Raw genomic sequence first — 17,825 nt, forward strand, 5'->3', positions numbered from 1 at the left:
ATACATACGGTTGAGGGAACCCGTGGAAGAGGTAGGCCCAGGAAGACCTGTGGTGAGGCAAGACCTTCGTACATTTGGGCCTCACCGAGGCGATGACTACTGACCGAGACCTTTGGAAATGTGCTGTGCGTGAGAAGACCCGGCAAGCCAAGTAAGATCGTTGCCAGTGCCCCTGGACTGGTTCTTGTGCGGGTGGCACATGAGATGCACCATTTTGAGCGTGGCCGTTTTCGTGCGGGTGACACGTAAAAGCGCCCACTACACTCTCTGAGTGGTTGGCGTTAGGAAGGGCATCCAGCTGTAGAAACTCTGCCAAATCAGACTGGAGCCTGGTGTTGCCATCCGGTTTCACCAGTCCTCAGTCAAATCGTCCAACCCATGCTAGCATGGAAAGCGGACGTTAAACGATGATGATGATATATATATACTGTCAAGCTTATCTTTGAGTTTCAATACCCAGTTACTCTTTTCCTTTCTTACTCTCATTGTTCTGGACGGCTGATGTAACTAAGGATGATAGATCTCTTTTGTTCACCATACATTGCTTCCAGTGTAACCAGGAATGCCACAGGACCTGTCTTTCTTTCTCTCTCTCCAAAATTCCATCCATCTGTTTCTGATTCTAATCACCCTAGTTCTCTTGCCTATCTGAAAAGGGACCTCATTACATATTCATATACTCCTAAATCCTACTTATAATCCCCTACTTAACCATTTGGCATTAATATCTATCTTTCACTCTCACCCTGTATCACCTCTTGCTATCCCTCAAGCCTCTCACTATTAGTCTTTCTAATGTTGGTCTCAGGAAAAAATGCAACCAGTACACTGCAAATGATTGGTGTTAGGAAGGTATGAAAACAAATGAAGTATGATCTTCCAACTCATTTGGAAGGGTAGTAATGCCATCCAATCCATGTTAGCATAGAAAGTGGATATTTTCTCTTTTCCAACTGGGGTAACCACATATTTCCCACTGCAAGACACTTGTTTATGTTCCTCTATCATATGTTAAACCAATGGTTTCCAACCCATTTATTTAAATCAGTTTTTCCATGCACCCCTTTTAATATGCTTATCCTTATGTATGTGTCATCATCATCATCGTTTAACGTCTGCTTTCCATGCTAGCATGGGTTGGACGATTTGACTGGTGAAACCGGATGGCAACACCAGGCTCCAATCTGATTTGACAGAGTTTCTACAGCTGGATGCCCTTCCTGACGCCAACCACTCAGAGAGTGTAGTGGGTGCTTTTACGTGTCACCTGCACGAAGGCCAGTACCGCCTGACTGGACTTCGTGCGGGTGACACTTAAAAGCACCCACATATGAAATTTTGAATTTAGTTCAGACTTCCAGTACTACCTTTGCAGACCACCAGGGGTCCACAGACTCCAGGTTGGGAACCACTGTATTAAACACTCATTATCTGGCATAAACCCCCCCCCCCCTCATTACAACTCCCCTTCAGTTGAGGGCTCTTGTGAGTTACTTGGTGGCCCCATTGGTATTAGTGCCACGTAAAAAGCACCCAGTACAGTCTATAAAGTTGTTGGTATTAAAAAAGGCATTCAGCTGAAGAAATTATACCAAAGCAGATATTAGAGCTTGGCACAATCCTCTGGCTTTCTAGCTCCGGTCAAATCATCCAACTTATGCCAGTATGTGAAGGTGCATGGCTCAGTGGTTAGAACATCAGGCTTACAATCATGAGGTAGTGAGTATGATTCCCAGACTAATGTGTGTGTTGTTCTTGAACAAGACACTTTATTTCACACTGCTCCAGTTTATTTAGCTGTAGAAATGAGTTACAATGTCACTGATGCGAAGCCGTATTGGCCTTTGCCTTTCCCTTGGATAACATTAGTGGCATGGAGAGGGGAGGCTGTTATACATGGGCGACTGCTGGTCTTCCATAAACAACCTTCCCTGGATTTGTGCCTCAGAGGGGAACTTTCTAGGTGCAATCCCATGGATATTCATGACCAAAGGGGGTCTTTAACCATACCCTTATGCAAGCATGGAAAAACAGATGTCAAATGATGATGACCCTATACTGGTATTACAGTTTGTTTCTTAACCATACTTTTTCAGGCTCAATCTCACTGCTACAATACCTTGAGCAAGTGTAGTCCAGGACCAAAATGTAGTCCAGCTGTGCAAATGATTATAAGCTGTGAACAGTATATGAAAAAGTGCTGAGCCACAAGTGATGAAAATTAATATTTTCCTGTCAACAAATTACCTTCTGGCTCTGTACTTTTGAAGTTGAGTAGAATAAGAGATTTATTACTTGATAAAACAGTTAAGAGTTTGTGACAGGAAGGGCATCGAGTTGTAAAACAATACCTTAATAATATATTCATTTGACCTATGCTAACATGGAAGAAAAGAGACTTAACCCATTACCTACCAGTGATCTCATATGAGATCACTTAAAAATTACAAATTTCGTAATTATCTGTCAATATTTACACATATCTAACCTTTTTGCTAAATCTACTAGGTATATTTCTCTGATATTCAAATGAGGTTTGCTAATTTTTCCACCCAATATCTCGCTTATTTCTATTTAAAATGTTATTTTGATAATTCCAGCATGTTTCTAAGGCTGTTTTATGCTAGAAATCAAAGTTTCATAAAAAAATTCCAGTTAATAGAATTATGGGAGGTAATGGGTTAAAAGCAGTGAACAAATGAATGAACAAACACTTGCTCTACAACATAAGTGAAGAGAAGCAACAAATAAATACCTTATATCGAAGATATTCTGTTAGCATCCAAGAGAAGATTACCAAAACTGGATAACACAGGAACCAAAGCATGCAAGACTAGGAGGAAAAGACAAAAACAAAACATAAATAACATTTATTTAGTTCTAAAAATTGATGTAGATCTTACACAATCACCCTTTTCCTAAACTCATTTGGCTTAATGTCTATCCAAATATTTGCTAAACCAAAAGAAATTACTTTTCTATAATCATTATAACTCCAAGCTTTATCTTTATTTTATTATTAGAAAACCTCTCTGTTAAAACATTTCTCAAACTTTTATATTCTTTTCCAGATTAGCTGTGCATATTTAAGCTACTATACCCCGCCCATCTAGCATCATACTTCTGTTGTTGGGTAGAAGGGGCAGATTTTTTTAAAGCTAACAAATCAAGTGATCCCCTAAATTCATTCAAATTATCAGTACTTCCAGAATGTGGATTAAAACAATGAGTTGAAATAATAGTATGACAGAGACACAAGGTTTCACAATTTACAAGAGAGGAATAGTTGATTATACTGCATCCAGTATTTAACTGGTACTTAATTTTATCAATCTTGGAAAGATGAAAGGCAGAGTTGACTATGACAAGATGTGAAACAATTGGGAAGGAGGAAAGAATATATCCCTTAAATTGGAGATTTGGCAACTGAGTGGATGCTGCCAAAGACAACTAAAGTACCCAGTGATCAGGTTAAATCAGGCAACAAATTAAGTCTATCCCTCATGTAGGCCATGCCAGGATTTGAACTCAGAACAGAAAGACTCAGGGACAAATGCCACATAGTATTCTGTCTGATCTTCTTACAGTTCTGCCAATCTATAACACTGGAATGATGTTTTTATTACTGACTCTGAAAATATGGAAAGCAAAGTCGACCATGATGGGATTTGAACTTAAAGAGAAGAGAATTGAAATGAATACTGCAAGGCATTCTATCCTGCACTCTAACAATACTACCCACTGGCCACCTGCTTAAGTTACTATGACATACCTATTAATTTTCACATTTTTCATCTTTCTTTTACTAGTTTCAGTCATTGGATTGTGCCCATGCTGGGGCACTGCCTTGAATTGATCTCAAGTACTTATTCTGTTATTCTCTTTCTGCCAAACTGCTAGGTTACAAGAACATAAACAAACCAACACCACTTATCATGCCGTGTGTGTGTGTGGGGGTGGTGGTGGTAGTAAAAACAAAGACAAACACACAGATACACATATGTATATATGCATATATATGATGGGCTTTCCTGCCGAAGATGGCGTATGCACATTCAGCTTGTCAAATGACCTGCACAAATGATTTGTTTATAGTGATTAAATGTTCAAGCTGCACATTAGCTCACTCTCTCCATCAAATCGACATTGTCTGAGTAGGTGCACCATGTGTCAGGTGTTGAAGTTACCGCAGAGCAATATGAAACGAGGAGTTTTGCTCAAGAACACAATGCACCACCCAATCTAGGAATTGAAATCATGAGAGCAATGCCCTAACCACTAGGCCATGTGCCCTCACATTATATTTCTGTGTGTGTGTGTGTGTGTGGCACATAAAAGCACCCACTACACTCTCAGAGTGGTTGGCGTTAGGAAGGGCATCCAGTTGTAGAAACTCTGCCAGATCAGATTGGAGCCTGGTGCAGCCTTCTGGTTCGCCAGTCCTCAGTCAAATCGTCCAACCCATGGAAGGCGGACGTTAAACAATGATGATGATGATATATATATATATATATATATATATATATATACACACACACACACACACACCAAGTTTCTTTCAGTTTCTGCCTACGAAATCCACTCACAAGACTCTGTTCATCATGTACAAGTGCATGTTTATTCCTCATTATTTCATTTGTTTTATTCAATTTTAGAAAAATTGAAGCATGCTTTGACAAACCTGGAGCCTACTGAACTAAATTTGTGTGTGACTTTTGGTCCACCCTGTATATTTGTCATGCCATATTCTTAATGATAATACTAAAGCCTGTACTTACTTTGGTGAATGTTGCATAAAATTCTCTTTTTAAAGCACTTCTTTCTGATTTGACAGTAGCACGGAGATTCCAAGCAAATATGGCTGCCAGCAAAATACGAAGAAATACAAGTCCTATTCCTGCATTTGTACGATGGGCATAGTACATCCGGTGCTCCTTATCTAAATATTGCTCCCAAATATATAATATTGACTAGAGATACAAAGAAGAAAAAAATACACATTAGAGCAAAATTACTTCTTTTTCAGAAAATAATGAAAGGTTAAAAGATATTAATGATGGAAAGAAATGGGAGAATTTTTAACAAAGACTCAGGCTCACTTGCAGCGGCTAATATATATATATATATATATATACAACGACGTCGAACCCACAAGAGTTAACAAGTGAAACAGGGACAGACAGAAACAAGAAAAATGCCCCTGGTATTTCAATACTATACAAATATGTTTTTAAAAAGACTTTTCATTTAAATTTGCCAAAATTTAATTTTTCCAAAATTTGTTATCCATATTTACTGTTGAAAAGATCTCAAGGATCGAAACCGGTACTGAAATGTCTTTTATAAAAGTATTTAAGCATTTTCTACTTTGTCTTTTTTCCATATATATATAATAGTCTGTCATACCGGCCATGATGAAATACCACAAGGTATAGAAAATACGTATTCGCCTTTATATATTTAATCCTTTATATTGAACACTCAATATTTCATCTATTCAATAAGACATATTCCATATATTCAATAAGACATTCAATACTTTATTTCATTGTACCATCCATTTTTATTTTATTTTATATTATATATTCCATATTCTATATCCCACATTGGTTTGCAGGAATATAAATAAAACATAAAAAACAGACAGTGTTGGAACTCTTTTAAACAAAATAATATATTCCTCTATACACAATCATACAAAACCCCCTTTTTTGTATTTATTTTTACTCGCATATATATATATAAATATTATATTTGAATAAAAAACTTTGTGGGATGCTGTGTAAAGCTTGTCCACAGTTTTTGGCAACCTGATGCCATCAACAGTAAAAATGTACATGCTACTGGATTTACTTCAAGAATTCCTTGGTGTCCATAGAGTTTATATAAATAATCAGAAAATGGAATTTGTCAGATTTTTTACTCAAATCCACTACAATTGTTTCAACTCGTTCTGCACATGTAGCTCATAGGTGAGATGCTGCAATCATCTTGCATCACAGGTGTAGAATGCATCTCCTCAGGTGAATTTTTAAACAAATACCTTGCTATTTCTCCACACCATTTTACTTAGCCATATGAAAATGTATATCTGGGTAGTTGCTGCATTCTAGCAGTTCTCAGAAGAAACTGAGAGACAGGATGCACTTATGGTCAAAAAATAAAATACAAATAAGAAAACTAATGAATAAAAACACAAAACATACGAGATCAAAATAAAACTGAACATACATAGATAGGATATACATGCAATCAAAACAAATAAGTAGACATACAAAAAGATGTATCAAACAAACATCTTTATGCAGAGGCTATCTTTGTAATGATATCACTTTTGTAGTTGTTTAGCTCTAGGTCAGCCATGGTTGAGTAGACTTATGTTCAAAGCTATCCCAGCTGTGACCATCATGCTTTTTTTTTTATATAGGCGCAAGAGTGACTGTCTGGTAAACAGCTTGCTTACCAACCACATGGTCCCGGGTTCAGTCAGACTGCATGGCACCTTGGGTAAGTGCTGACCAAAGCCTTATGAGTGGATTTGGTAGACGGAAACTGAAAGAAACCTGTCGTACATAAGTGTATATATATATATATATATATATATATATATATATATATATATATATATATATATATATATATATATATATATATTTGTGCGTCTGTGTTTGTCCCCCCAACATTGCTTGACAACCGATGCTGGTGTGTTTATGTCCCTGTAACTTAGCGGTTCAGCAAAAGAGACCGATAGAATAAGTACTAGGCTTACAAAGAATAAGTCCTAGGATCGATTTGCTCGACTAAAGGCAGTGCTCCAGCATGGCTGCAGTCAAATGACTGAAATAAGTAAAAGAGTATATAGAAATACAGTGTATACCCGACACTACACTTTTGTTAGGATGGCTGAAAAATACTGAAGAGTATTTCTTTCAGCACTCAAATGGATTGTATTGCTAATATTGGAACAGATACAACTGATATAAGCATAAAGCTAATTTAGGTTTACAGGACTTTATGACAAAGTGCTAGCCATGTAGCATAACTTTATTGTATTGTGACACAAAACTAAGTAGAATAGTCATAAACTAATGACTGACAGATTAAAGTCACTGTCTCAAACTATTAAATTGCCAGGCTAGTAAATCCCAAATTAGTGGGATTCAACCCATAAATGTATTGAAGTTAATAACTTGTGACAGAGTGTAAGTGTCTTAAGAGAAAAATGGGGTGTAAAAGGCCTCAGAGGCAGTGTGCAAGAGGGAAGAGTGTACATGTGATGCATACAGATGAGGACAGCTGTATAAAGAAGTGTTGATCTCTAACTGCGGAGAAAACCTGTGGAAGAGGTAGACCCAGGAAGACATGGGATGAGGTGGTGAAACATGATCTTTGGATTTTGGGTATCACAGAGGCGATGACAGGTGACAGAGACTTTGGTGATTTGCTGTACTTGAGAAGACACATCAAACTAAGTGAAATCATATTTGTGGTCAGTGCTGGTGACACATAAAAGGCAACTGGTACACTTTGTGGAGTGGTTGGCATTAAGAAAGCATCCAGCTATAGAAACTAAACCAATACAGATTGGAGACTTGTGCAGCCCTTTGGCTCACCAGTTCCAGTTAAACTGTCTAACCCATGCCAGCTTGGAAAATGGATGCTAAATGATGATAATGATAAAGACAGCCCCAGAAGTAAGCTCACTTGCTTTGCGGAGACATTCTTGTTTTAATGGCAAACAATAGCTGATTTTATAAAATTAAAAATTTAGAAAGAACTTGAAATAATTTACCTGAAGAACACAAAGGAGACCAACAAACTTGGCAGCAGGTTTCTTTTTAATGGTTTCAATTGGTGAGGATTTATAAGGGCTGGTTAAGGTCCAACCAAGGGAAAGGCAAAGGAGCATATAAAGCATGGTGAATTGGGATATTACATCAACAACTAAAAAAATAAAAAAAAAATATTTGAATTACACCTTCAACTGTTTCATCTTTGAACAAACATTTACTGAATTTTAAAGCACTTTGATAACTTTTTAAATTCAGTCTATACAAACAGAAGCTTATTTCTCTAAGGTTCAATATTTTTCACAATTGTTCTGTGCAGTATGTGTGTATAGAGTTTTAGTAATATTTTTATCACACACAAATTCAGTGAAAATTTTATATTATACAAATTAAAAATATTATAATAAGTGAATAATACAAATAATCTTCATATTAAAAAAAATGATAATTTTAAAGCTCAAAGACTTTTTTTTAACAATATATTAAAATTTTTTTTATAGGTATCTACAGAAAGATGATAGCTATAAAGATTCAATAGAATTTCAAAGAATGAAAGACTATTTAAATAAATATTAGGAGTGCAAAAATATAGAAGTTGAGTAAGCAGGGATTAAACAATATAGAACATAAAGCCTAAAATAACTAATAACTACTGATTATAGAAATTTATAGAAAATGGAAATGTAATGAATATCAATAAGGTGATAAAATGGAGGAAAAGAGTATTAGAAAACAAAAAAAAATATTGAAGCTGCCAAAAATGCAATGGTTCAAACCCACACAAGTTAACAGGTAAATATTTATGATCATGGAGTTGAACTAAAATTGAATAATTTTAGAATTATGAACGATTTAAACTCATAAACCATGTATATTTCTTGGTTGTGGCATACAATCAAAGAATATGATGTAGATAAATAATTTTGTGACTAGAACATTTGAAAAATAAATGGGGCAAATATATATTGGGTGCAGATTGCATCAATAGCCAGCTGGAGGAGGCTCCTCCTGGGGTTAAAAACGGTAGTAATGTTGGTTCCTACAGAACAGCCAAGTTGAAGTGTAGCAATAAACATTCTCAGTATCATCTTTTATAGAATTTTTTTAACTAGCGACTTTGATTGTTATTTTCTCCAAATATCATCAGGTGGTTTCTCTGAACTAGTTTAGGAACTGAACCAGGAATATTAATTTTATTAACATGTCTCAAGTTTTAACTACTGGCCTATTGTTCCAAAGGATATCGTGATAATGTCTAGTAACTAAAGTATAATGTACCAGATATCAGAAACAGGTGTTTAAATACACTGGAGTATTTTCTCACCAAATTACACTCTTTTACCCCATATTACTGTATTCCTTTGAGATAGCCTGCTTGTTGTTATGAAAACCTGGATAACAAGTTTCTTGAGCAACAGATAGGTCATAGAGGAGATACTTTGGTGTCACTTTGGCATGTGATCTACAAGGGAGATTATTCTAAGACACACTTAGCATTGTAAATGTATTTTCTCAAAATTCTTACTATTCTAATAAGAAAACCATGTTTTATTTGTGTTTTAGTAAATAGTAATAAGAGACCAAGAATGAACAATATAATAATTAAAATAAGCACGTAGATCACCCACCAAAGTAAATTTGCTCACACAGACCACATGGCAAAGTAGCACTGACAAAGTAAACTAAAAAGTAACTTTCTTTAAATTGTAGATCACATGCCAGAGTGGCACCATTGTGATTTACAACAGCAAATTTTATTTTTGAGGTTTAACCATACAAAGAAACCTAAAAGAAATTGAGCAGGACTTCCTAAAACAGATTTGTTTTAAAGAATATAGAAATAATAAGAGAGGCTATTTATTTCAAGCATTTAAACTAAATTTATTTTGTAGTGTCAGTCATTTATTTTAGGTCCACTTTTCCATGCTAGCATGGGTTAGACAAAAGCGTCTTATCAAGACATTGTTTTATGGCTGATGCTCTTCCTGTTGCTAACCGTTGCTTGTTTTGCAAACAAAGGAGTTTTCATTTCACTTGCCTTTGAAAGTGCAGAGCCACTGGATGAATTATTGACAAGGAAATGCAACAAACATTCACCCAGAAACAAACACAAGCATGTGCACACACACAATGGACTTTTGTATAGTTTTTGCCTACCAAACTCACTGACAAAGTATTGATCAGCCATGGGCTATAAAAGAACTTCCCACGGTGCCACACAGGTACTTTGGGTAAGTATATATAATTAACATATATTTTATAATAAAAAAAAATCTTGTCTTTGAGCTTTAAAACTGAAATTATTACTGAAATTTACTTCATTAAAGAATAAAAAAAAAAACCCCCAAAAAACAAACAGTCTGACCATGGCAAAGTTTTAAAATGGGAAGTTTGAATCATTGACAATATTTTGTCTTTTAGTGTCTATCTTAATTTTGTAAACTAAATGCAATTCGAAACACAATGTCATTCTCATTTATGCTTTTATAGAAGCCATATAGGAAATACCAGTTCATATACTCTACTGGTACTTTGTTTTTGATCCATGCTAATTATTAAAATAAGACAATTGTGGTTGGTGCCCTACTATCAGGAGTTCAAAACTAGACAGCATATTGTACTTAGCACATCTTGTTTAGTTTGTGTTAAGTGCTGTGTTCTTTAATGGAGTAAGACATTCACTGTACAACACATGGTATAATGTTTAATCCAACTCCGCTATAAAAAATGGTATATTTTAAAAAATACAGTTGAGTGGGAATTTATAGAGTAGTCAGCTATGAAAATAGTGAGTAATAATATAAGAAAAAAAAATCAAAACAAATATTTACATTCAGCCAGCAATTCACAGAAAGGGAAGCCAAAACCATCTTTAGCATACCTACAGAAGGAAAATAATGTGTGAGCCACTAGAACATTTGCTTGAAGGGAGAGGGGAAGAAGAGAGAGTATGTTAGTAGTCAGATATTATTAACTTATATCAACCAATTAGTTAGTCTGTCAAGTATACAGATATTATGCAAAAAACAAAAAAAAACAAACAATACATAAAAAAAACAGTGTGCGCGCGTGTGCATTTACATATATTTACTTCACTTAAACCCTCACTCTTCAAGCTATGTCTCTCTCTACACACAGACATATACTCCAACTTAAGGAGATGAGTGAAAGTGTGTCCCATTCTTAAGATAACCTCTCTAACACTGCCAATTATTCATCTATTGCTCTCACTTCCAACATATCCGAGGTGGAAGAAACAGTTGTAAAAAGCATGACCTTCTTTATCACCTTTGAGTTTCTCTCCCTCTCAAGTGACAACAAGTATGGTCCTTACAGAGCCAGATCTAATAGAGATCTGCTTTTCTGCATCACACTTTTGTCTCTGGGAATGTTGTACTTGATTAAACATAGTCTTTGACAATGTCTTGCATGAGAAACTCCGAAGCTGCTCACTTTTGAGTATCTTAAAACTCTTGAAGTGTAAGTTTCTGATCAAACTGACCATATTCTGCACTGGCAGAATTTTCTCTCTTATATTTTATAAATTCCGAGATGCCTTACAATTTGTTTATATCTTCTACATTCTTTTTTTACTGCGAGCTGGCAGAAACGTTAGCACGCCAGGCAAAATGCTTAGCGGTATTTTGTTTGTCTTTATGTTCTGAGTTCAAATTCCACCGAGGTCGATTTTGCTTTTCATCCTTTCGGGGTCAATAAATTAAGTACCAGTTGCGTACTGGAGTTGATCTAATCAACTGGCCCCATTCCCCCAAAATTCCAGGCCTTGTGCCCAGAGTAGATAAAATTCTTCTTTTACTACATTAACAATAATTATTCTTGCTGTTACTTATATAAACTACAGAAAGGATGCTACCTTCCATACCTAAACATTCTCACACAACCTCAGTATCTCCTTCCATACATGTAACACTTCTACAAACAAACTTTGAAAATACCTTAGAACAGAAAACCTTTTATTTGTTTCAGTCATTAGACTGTGGCCATGCTGGGGCACCACCTTAAACTTTTAGTCAAATGAATCAACTCCAGTACTTATTCTATCAGTCTCTTTTGCCAAATCACTAAATTACAAGGATGTAAACACACCAACACCAGTTGTCAAGTGGTGGTGGGGGACAATCACAAACACACACACATATATGGATTTCTACATGATGGGCTCCTTGCAGTTTCCTTCTATCACATCCACTGACAAGGCTTTGGTCGACCTGAGACTATAGTAGAAGACACTTGCCCAAGGTGCAACACAGTGGGTCTGAACTCAGAACTATGTGGTTGGGAAAGCAACACCTGCACATCTACAAAATTGCCAAAGACTATGCTTTCAAAAGATGTTTCAGCACCAAATAGGCTGATTCATCATATTTACAGGCTGCTTTATTTTACATCAATGGTTTTCTCACTCACATCCAACCACACAAACCTTTACTCAGATGACATCAGTTTACACACCTTCCTTGCTATCAGCAGTTCAGTTTTAAAAAGTTGTCATTCCTTTACAAAGGACTGCTATATACGACACCACATATGCAATCAGCAAAATATTTTATTGTACAAAGAGCAGTAGGCCATCTTCATTCCTTCATTTTCACCTCCATTTTTTTTACCACGCCAGTATAGGTTGGACAATATATATTGTTTTACAGCTGGGTACCCTGTCTATTATTAACCCTTATCTATTACAGACAGAATGTAAACACACACACACACACACACATATATATATATATATATATATATATATATATATATATATATATATATAGAGAGAGAGAGAGAGAGAGAGAAATAATGGGCTTTCAAACAGCTTCTGATTACCAATTCCACTTGTACAGCACTAGTTAGGCTGAGGTTATAGCAGCAGACACATTTGCCCAAGGTGCTATGCAGTATGATAGAACCAGAGATGACATGGTAACAAAGCAAACTCCATATCCACAGAGTTATGACTGCAACTATATGTGAATGTGTACATATAATAAGAAATAACAATAGGTAGCTGAAAACATCACTACACTTGTTTGGTTATTTATTCAACAATGTATAATAATTATACAACATTACATAACATCATGCTATTTGCATAACTGCACCAGTTCACCAGTTGATATGTCAGTGAAATCAAAGCAAAATATTTATGTGCTAAGATTCAATGTGGGAATAATTTGTTAGAATTTTGGTGATGGTTTGCACAATTATTAACACTGATTTATGAAAATGAAATTTCCCACTGAATTTATAAAGACAGAAAAAATAAATCACTGCATTATTATTGCATAGGGAGTTATGTTGCTGTTGTGGTAACAATTCTATTTCAATTGTTACCTACAACATCATTGGTATAATGGGACCCAACATCTCACTTTGTTTCAAGTCAACATGTAAAAGGAAAACTGAAGTCTTACCGCAGAAGATGCACCATCATTAGAAAGGAAGCAAGAGACTGTAGGGCAGTAGAAGCAGTCAGGAGCTGAATAACTAGTTGCATTGGTCCACCTTTTGAGAGAGTCTGCCAGAGTCGGGGCCAGAATATACAGCCGATAACAAAATAACACAAAGTTAAAAGCTGGTAGAATCCAAGAAGACCTGGAAATAATCAACAATAGGAAAGTTCTGATGATATCTTAGACAATGTTTTTACTCTTTTAATATCTGTGTATCATCATAACAGTAATGTCCAATTTTCTGTGATCACACCAGTCTGTCAGAATTTGTTGAGGCAGATTTTCTATGGTCTGATGTTGTTCTTGTCTCCAACCCTCACCTGTTTCCTAGTGAGATCATTTTTACCCCACATGGTTGGACATGTTTTCATGGAAGATTGGAAACAAAGGATATCATTTTCATGACAGTGACACTTGTTTAAAACAATCACACCAAGTCAAGACAAGGAAACAGTAACACACACACAAACAAGAAGAATGGAGTAAGCAAGTTCTTTTATTACATCAATTTAGAGTTGCTTCATCTGCAAATAGCTTTTGAATTTGATGTGTCATTAACACTTCATGAATCAATAGCTGCATATAATTATTGCATAATACAGCATTATTCACGAGATCAAACTCAGATGAAACAATTGTAAATTGATGTAATAAAATGACTTGCTCATTCCATTTTTCTTGTTTGTAATTATTTTTAAAACAAGCAATCTCGGGATGTGACAGTGTGTTGATTGCAAATGAAAACCTCACTTGGTATGTTCATTAGATTAAGGGATTACTACATTGCTTGGAAACAGGTGAGGGTTGCTGTCGAGAAAGGAATCTAACATATGCAAGCATGAAAAAGTAGATGTTAAAATAAGGATGATGATGCTGCACACATGCACTTAAAGTAGAGTTTTGATGATGGGGATTCAGTTATTTGATCAACTGAATTACCTGTTCATTGCATTAATATGCAGGTGACTGAGTATTCCAGATATGTGCACCATCACCAAAATCTCCAGGTAGAATTAGTATCATATAGTGTATGATATAGCTGCTATTTTGAATTATATAAACCCATCTGAAAAAGTTTCCATCTAGTTTCTATCATGGTACCTCATGACAGCAAAGTGAAAGTCTTACTCATTCAGCCATGCTGCATCCACACACACAAAGACAAACATTTACACAGTTGCATAGTGTAATTAACACTGTTTACCTTCACTTATCCATGTTATATAAATGTAGGCCATGATTCCAAAATAAACTCCTTTACAGAACATGCATAATACAGTGGCCTCCCTTTGTGGTGCAAAAATGTATGTGTGCCAAGTATTTTGATAGAGAAAATGGCAGTAACCTTACCTGATTCCTCATCACTAAAATGAATGGTTGGGGCTGCAAGTGAGTCTGGGTTTAATAATTTAATGTCATACAGAATGTAATTTGGTTTTTCTAGAAGGGTAAATGGTTTTGTAGGATCACAAGTGTAAGCATCTGCATAGACAATGTGCCATATTCTGGGGTAATAGAAGTGTGCAATAGTGAGATTTCCAGTCTTGTTTGTAAGTTCATCTGCCAAGGGAAAGATTAAAAATAATCAAACAAAAGCAACAGAAATTTAAAAGCAAAATCTTTCAACAACACAAAACCAGATACTTTTATATTCAGATGTAATGTTATGTTTCTTTTTTAATATCAGTCAGGTTACAGTTGATTGTGAAAGTTCTACAGCAAAATTGTCCACTAACTGTTGAACAGATGACCCCAACCAGAAAAGGGGCCCCATGACTGATTGGTGGGAGAAAAAAAAAGGGAAAAGGAAAGAGAAAAGAGAGAAAGGGGTCTTTTTTATATTCTTATAGTCAGTTGCTATGCAGCTGTTGAAGTTAATGACACACAGATAAATAAAAAAACAGAGAAACCAAAATATTCTCTCCCCGTTCAATTCCAGATTTTTTCAGCTAACATATGCACATATATAAAGGCATACATTTTCTGTAAAATCAGTTATAATTCTCTGAAATGAGATTCTGACTACCTCTTTTTTCTTAATATATAAAATCTGTAAACCACTTCAAATACACACAGAGGTATGTTAAATGCTGTTGTTGCTATATACACACACACTATTTTAAAGCGTGTTGAGCTGGCAGAATCGTTAGCATGCTGGATGAAATGTTTAGTAGCATTTGTTTGAGTTCTTTACACTCTAAGTTCAAATTCTGCTGAGACTGACTTTGCCTTTGGTCTTTTTGGAGGTCAGAAAAGTAAGGACCAGTCAAGCACTGGGGTTGATACAATCAACAATCCCCCTCCGTCAAAATTTTACGCATTGCGCCAGTAGTAGAAAGAATTATTATTATTTTACATTTAGTTCACAATGCAGTTCCTTCACAAGCTGTTGATTGGATGTCCCAATAATTTCAGTATTTTCCAGCAATATTGTACCCTCCAACAGTATAAAGAACATCCAAGTTATTTTGAATTACATTGCAGTCATTTCCTCTAACTCTGCTGCCATCACATCAAACCAGACGAAACAACAAAACTCTCAAACAACATTTATTTTTGTTTCATTCCTTACTGAGAATTTGTTCTTTGCTCTTAGTTCCAGTTATCCATCATTTTTTTCTCATGTTATTGCTTACATAATATGAAACCAATATGGTACAATGATACTTACATGCGATCCTTGCTTTGTCAAATTTGCTTTGACATGAAGTATCCAGTGTGGCTTCCTTCCAGTCTTCATTGAGAAAAAGATAAAGTTTAGGTATTGTAGCTCCGGTTTCATTTAGAACATACTTGATCATTGCCGATTCCCCTGAAAATTTCAGAAATAGATGGTCATAATTTATTTAAGTTGCAACACTTAGATGTAATAGGGAAGAAATCTGCAACAATAAATGTCAAGCAAAATATTCTTCACAAGTTCATACCAGTGGCATAGTTAGTTAGAATCTGTGCCATTTATGTCCCCTGTGCAAGTTTATACAGCAAACCCAAAAGTGTTGTCATCAATATCAGCATTTTTTCATCCCTCTTGGAAACATCTGAACCACTCATATACTCCTCTCCATATATTTTCTGCAACTTAGCGTCGGCCTCTGAGCAGGTATCGCCATAACAACTTTCTCTGTCGTGGTCAATGTGACGATCACATGCTACACACTTTCCTCCCAAGCACTGCTGTAAACAGAAGTAAAATAAAATGTCGAAACTTAGTGTGCATGCACAGCAGAGTTCAAGGTCAATCTGTACCAAGTGGCTGCACTCTCTTTGCTTTAGCTTTACTACTATAGCAACAGTCCGGAAACTTATTGATCAGACCACGTGTGTGTGTGTGTGTATATATATATATATATATATATATATATATATATATATATGCGCTGGCATGATTGTATGGTCAGGAAGTTAGCTTTTTAACAATGCAGACTTGGGTTCAATTCCACAATGTTGCACCTTGGGTAAGTGTCAAGTGTCTTCTACTACAGTCTTGGTAGAAGCACATCGTGTATTTATATATATATGTGTGTGCCCTTGTCTTGACATCATGTGATAGTTGTAAACAAGCATTACTGCCACACAAGCAATGTTGTTCATTCCCACTCTTCCAGTAAAAATATGTCTGGCCACTGGAAAATATTACCTTACTTGGAAACAGGTGAGTGCTGGTAACAGGAAAGGCATTGAACTATAGAAAATCCACCACAACAAATTCCATCGGACCCATGCAACAATAGAAAAGGGAACATGAGAATGATGCTGGTGATGATGCATTTGCAGTAGACACTAAATATAAGGAACAATTAACAACACATTCAAAACATGTTTCACAAATACTTCATGTGTACTGTAGTTGTACATGGAAAAATATACTCCACAATGCTTGGGGTAAAAGACATTAGTGGCTCCTACAAATTGGAAGGCTTTTACTCTTTGAGCATTATACAGACTGTAAGACTCTCTTGCTTTCTGACTAAACTTTAGCCTATCACTTTGGCCCCTTGCCAAAATGTACTATACTTACTCTGTGGAATACATCAACACCCAACATTTGCTCTCTTCAAGCTTTCATTTTATAATTTATATTTCCAAAAATATTCAAATAATGGATATTTCAAAAGAAAAGCAGACTTGTATTACCAGCTGATGATCAGAAATGAGTAACACTGAATACTAGAAACTGGAGCCTTTCAGTTATAATGTATTAAAGAATACTCTACACTTGAATTGAGTCCTATAATTTATATTGCTTCTGGTGAATCAAGAAATTTATACACACACACACACACCCTACAATATTTCTATTTGCTTTACAATTGCTATATTGTTCTATGGTAAAGTGAAAAGAATTATATATTTTATAGGCTTGGCCATAGTCTGTATACTACTACTTTTATTCTGGGGTAACTATTGTTGATTTGTGTCAGCTACAATTGGTCCGTGAAAGAGTTTGTAGTTGAATTAAATAAGTTCTAATACTTATGAGATGTGAAGAAGTGAATTATTCAGGTGTTTTACTCTTCATCTAAATGAGAGAGAGAGAGAGAGTGAGAGAGAGAGAGAGAGAGAGAGA

The 17,825-nt window shown here is 35.6% G+C and overlaps 1 protein-coding gene across 1 annotated transcript in view; it reads right to left on the reverse strand.

Moving 5' to 3' along the window:
• Nucleotides 1-17,825, reverse strand: part of LOC106873509 (integral membrane protein GPR180) — a 25,829-nt gene that overhangs the window by 1,064 nt on the left and 6,940 nt on the right. Inside the window, exons 2-8 of the mRNA XM_014920895.2 lie at nt 15,927-16,067; nt 14,606-14,815; nt 13,217-13,397; nt 10,622-10,671; nt 7,793-7,944; nt 4,779-4,970; nt 2,756-2,833 (exon numbers count right to left, since the gene is read on the reverse strand). Of these exons, the coding sequence (XP_014776381.1) occupies nt 2,756-2,833; nt 4,779-4,970; nt 7,793-7,944; nt 10,622-10,671; nt 13,217-13,397; nt 14,606-14,815; nt 15,927-16,067 (1,004 nt within the window). The remainder of the gene's footprint in view (nt 1-2,755; nt 2,834-4,778; nt 4,971-7,792; nt 7,945-10,621; nt 10,672-13,216; nt 13,398-14,605; nt 14,816-15,926; nt 16,068-17,825) is intronic.

This window comes from Octopus bimaculoides, chromosome 3, assembly GCF_001194135.2.
Source record: "Octopus bimaculoides isolate UCB-OBI-ISO-001 chromosome 3, ASM119413v2, whole genome shotgun sequence".
Taxonomy (NCBI): Eukaryota; Metazoa; Mollusca; class Cephalopoda; order Octopoda; family Octopodidae; genus Octopus; species Octopus bimaculoides.